The sequence below is a fragment of the Gossypium raimondii genome, chromosome 3, assembly GCF_025698545.1.
Source record: "Gossypium raimondii isolate GPD5lz chromosome 3, ASM2569854v1, whole genome shotgun sequence".
Classification (NCBI taxonomy): domain Eukaryota; kingdom Viridiplantae; phylum Streptophyta; class Magnoliopsida; order Malvales; family Malvaceae; genus Gossypium; species Gossypium raimondii.
The window spans coordinates 57,104,796-57,109,099 of record NC_068567.1 but is presented as its reverse complement, the minus strand read 5'-3'; the positions used below and the strand labels follow the sequence as shown (position 1 = coordinate 57,109,099).

The following is a 4,304-nucleotide window of genomic DNA, read 5'->3' as shown; positions in this document are numbered from 1 at the left end:
TCGTATTTTGACTAAACGCAAAAAGTCAGATTCTTTCTTCTCAAATTTCAATTTTCATGGTGATTGGATTACACTCCACAGTAATAAAATATTTGCTTACCCAAAACGGCACAATCCATTAGATGTAAAGATTTTTCTCTTTTTACTATTAAAAAGATTAAATTTTCTTATTTTTTTCACAGAGTCGTGAAATCTAATGCATATATAAAAATTAGATGCCTTAAATTAATATTGTTTTGTATTTGCTGGTTCTTTCTAGAAAGTGTAGAGAAACAGATAGTTGTGTTCATAAATATGATATTTTCTCTCTTTTTACCCCTATGTTTCCCTTATCAAGTGTATTTTGGTTGTGTTCTGCTTTTGTTTCCCGGGAAAAAGTTCAATTTTTCTTTTTAATTTCTGTTAAAGAAGTCCTCTTGATCCTAGTGAAAGGATCCAAACCAACAAATCTTTTATCAGAAATCATGGGGTTCTGTTGAAACAACTAAAAAGAAAAAACCTTGAAAAAAAATTCTGGCTTCTGTCATTAAAATAAGCTTTTTTCTGGTTTTCCCTTATTTTGTCTTGTTTTTGTTTCGTGGTGTGGGATACGAGTGTTTTCAACTTTGCCTTGTGGGTTTTTGGATTGAACTTTAAGAATTAAGCGTTGAACGGTCGTAGAGAAGAAACTTGTTTCTTCATTGTTAATCAAAGCAGAGCAGGCTTGAGTTTTCTTTGAGTTTGCAGGGAGAGAGTGGAATTCCCTTTTATTTTCACTACTTGTTGTTTTATTCTTAAGCTTTTCTTGTGGGGGGTGGTGAGAAAGGGTCGTCCAAATCAACCGGTGACCGGAAAAGAGTTGAATTAGACGACATTGTCAACCACCAAGAAAGACTCAGTTGAATAGAGAGATAGGGAGAGAGATATTTGATGTTAAAATTCTCTTCCATTTCTGTTCCCTTAAATTTAGCTGTCCAAACGTGAGACTATAGAATTTCTCTCGAGTCACAAATTTCCATCATATAACCAAATCGCGACAATCTCTCTCTTCTTTTCTCCTTGTTTCCCTCCCTCCCTAGTCTTTCCCATTCTACTCTCTCTTTCTCTTGTGTTTTTCTTGTGGTTCCTCTGTTTTCAGGGTTGAGGTTGAGAGACCAAAAAAACAAAACAAAAAAACCCCCAATCTCTCTCATCTCCGTCTCTTTGTTTTGGAATCATGATTTTTGAAACAGGGTCGACGCAATCAAACCTTGCCTGCTTCCTCCATTGCACTACCCCGACTGTCAAGTCCCATTTTCTTCCCAAGGTCACTCCTCTTTCCCATCTCTCTCTCTCTCTCCGTCATTCTTGTTGTTTATTTGATTATGGTTTCATGGTTGATTTGTTTATGTTGCAGAGTGAGATTAGGAACCTTAATCGATTATGGCACCCTTGGGAGAGAGAAAAGGTTGAATATTTCACGTTGGGTGATCTTTGGAATTGTTATGACGAATGGAGTGCGTACGGGGCTGGCGTTCCCATTGTCTTGAACAACGCCGAAACCTTAGTCCAATACTATGTTCCTTATCTCTCTGCCATCCAAATCTTTACCAGCAATTCTTCAGTCAACACCTTTAGGTAAATCAATCTTTTGGCTGTTGACATGATATTCGTGGCAAACATTGAGTATGCAATTGTGTTGTTTAACACCTTCAATCGATATTATTAGATTAGGCAAAGGGCAATTGTACAATTCTGGGGGTTTTGTAGATGTGATAAAAAATAAAATCTGGTTGGAATCTTTACAGGGAGGAGACTGAATCAGGTGATGGCGAGAGGGATTCTTTTAGTGACTCATTGAGTGATGAGAGCGAGAGTGACAAGTTATGGAGATGGGACGGATGCTCGTCGGAGGATGGCGGTTCCGAGCACGATAGCCTTTGGCATGTGAATAATAGATTGGGTTACCTTTACTTTCAGTATTTCGAGAGATCAACTCCTTATGGAAGAGTTCCACTCATGGATAAGGTACTTCTTTTTGTGCCTGATTCCTTGCTTTTGTTGGTTTTAGCCCTTACTTACACCCATCTTTTTTTACTGATTGCACTGTCTTCTTTCTTTGATTCGCATTTTCTATGCTTTATATGGCTTTTTCCCAATTGTAAGATTGACAATGTAATGGCAATTGATTAAGACTTAGAAAGAACAGCTATGGATTTTTCAGAATATAAGCATCTTATAAAGACTGAAATAAAACTTTTGACCTTTGAATAGCAAAATTCCTTTGCTTTTATTTCTCTTTCTCTGCATATTGTTGTTTTTTCATGTCTCTTGTTATTTTGTCTACAATCATCTCTTTAAGGATATTATCAATATATATCTAATCCTTCATGAGCATAAATTCTTGCTTTTGTCGTGATATTGTTTTTTAAACTTTTACTGTTGTCACAAAGAAGAATAAGTTAATACCCTTTCGGTCTTTGTGACTTTTAAGTTTCGACGCGATTGTGACGTGTTGCGGTACTCGCTTTTAACAGATTAATGGATTATCGAGAAGATACCCCGGGTTGATGTCATTGAGGAGCGTAGATCTTTCCCCAGCTAGTTGGATGGCTGTTTACTGGTCTTTTTCCGTCTCTTCCTCTCTCTTTTCTGATAGAATCTCCCTCTTAGACCTCTTTAGATAATATGATTTTGCATATTATATAGTTTCAAATTATTGACAAAGGATTTTTTTTGATGTTGATGATATCAGGTACCCAATTTATCATATTCCCATGGGAAGGACCATAAAAGACTTGTCCACATGCTTCCTCACATACCACACTCTATCTTCTTCTTTCCAAGGTTCTCTTTCTTTCAGCTTTTGCGTTATGTTAAGTTGCTTGGTTCCAAGATACTTATACATGTAATGGTTGTTTTGCAGATATGGACCTGGAAGATGACATTGAGAATCCTGAAAGGAAGCGAAAGGAAGGAGAAGGCATCTCTCTTCCACCATTTGGCTTGGCCACTTACAAGATGCAAGGAAACGTGTGGGTCTCGGGTAATTCTGGGCGGGACCAAGAGAGGCTGGTGTCGCTTTTAAGCGTGGCAGATTCGTGGCTAAAGCAACTTAGAGTCCAGCACCATGACTTCAATTACTTCACGGGGATTCGACGTGGCTAAACACATAATTGCTTGCTGTAGTTTTCTCTTGAGAACCCCATGGAAGTGACTGATCACTAATTATCAAAAACAAAAACAAAAAAGAAAAAGAAAAAAAGTTAAAAAAAAGGCCTGTTTTTGGGTTTTAAGAATTTTTGGTTTTGTGCTTGGGAGTAAAAGTGAGGATTGTGATTGGCACTTGTTATCAAAACCCTTTTGACGGTTCACTCTGAGGCCAGCCTTGACAGGAACTTTCAGCAGAGGGTATGTGAGTTGAGTTTACCCTCTTTATGTTTGTGGGCTTTTATTGTAAAGAAATGGGTGAGGGTCTAAAGGGGTACAAAAGTGGGGCTCTGAAACGTTAGAAACTCTTTGGGGTTTGTATGATATATGTTTCTCTTGACCTTAATTATAGAGCTAATAGAGATGTGGAAAAAGATGGCCCCCCACAGTTTCATAAAAAATTTCCCTCACTCATCATTATTCATATTGGGTACCTGTAGCAAATAAAGCAAAACCAATGAACAGTACGTCCTTTTCACCAATAAATTTTCACCGAAAACAAAATATATATGCAAAGCAAAAGCAAGTGAGAGAAAAATGTTGACTTGAGAGACATTAGAACTTTGGTACGAATTTCATGCTTAACATTGCATGCTAGGTTGGGTTGGGCAGACACAGAACATGAAGAAAAGTAGAAATCTAGCAATGGTGGGACCTGAGGTCTTTGATATTAATGCCACCACTTGTATCGGTATTCAATTTACATATTTATTGGTTCGGCTATCTTGCTCTAATTTCCCCGTCACTATGTCATTGCCCTGCTGGTTTTCTTTTTGTCATTCCAACATTTTATCGAGCACATGGTGCAACTGGTTAACAACAGAACAACACCTATTTGATTCATGGATACAAACATTACCTGGGGTCTTCTCTAGACGAAATCGGTTTTGACGCAGAATCATGGAGGACAAAAGTTAAACATTCTCTCTTCTTAAAACTATTAATTATTGTCTTTACCTTAGCATTTTGAATGACTTGACTTGAAGCCAAGTCACTGAACATGCCCAACTCTTCAAGCCCAGTAAACCCTCCGGCTGGATGATGGGCAATATATTGATATTTTGATTTGTGTTTTATTTTTGGTCAAAGTTCAAATTTCATTTCATGGGAATGCAACAAATGGGAACAATGTCCTA

General features: G+C 37.5%; 1 protein-coding gene across 1 annotated transcript; it reads left to right on the top strand.

The window, feature by feature from the left end:
• The first annotated feature begins 258 nt into the window (after positions 1–258).
• LOC105794892 (uncharacterized) lies at positions 259–3,514 on the top strand. Its single transcript, XM_012624273.2, has 6 exons — positions 259–1,285; positions 1,376–1,596; positions 1,767–1,986; positions 2,496–2,581; positions 2,714–2,805; positions 2,885–3,514. The coding sequence occupies exons 1-6, from the start codon at positions 1,196–1,198 to the stop codon at positions 3,124–3,126; spliced, it is 951 nt and encodes a 316-aa protein (XP_012479727.1). The 5' UTR covers positions 259–1,195; the 3' UTR covers positions 3,127–3,514.
• The last annotated feature ends 790 nt before the right edge of the window (positions 3,515–4,304 follow it).

Bases quoted from the DNA above. Each gene is read 5' to 3' on its own strand.
- LOC105794892 (XM_012624273.2), top strand. From the start codon at position 1,196: ATGATTTTTGAAACAGGGTCGACGCAATCAAACCTTGCCTGCTTCCTC. The intron at 1,286-1,375 runs GTCACTCCTCTT...TTTATGTTGCAG, and splicing joins AGTCCCATTTTCTTCCCAAG to AGTGAGATTAGGAACCTTAA. The intron at 1,987-2,495 runs GTACTTCTTTTT...CGCTTTTAACAG, and splicing joins GAGTTCCACTCATGGATAAG to ATTAATGGATTATCGAGAAG.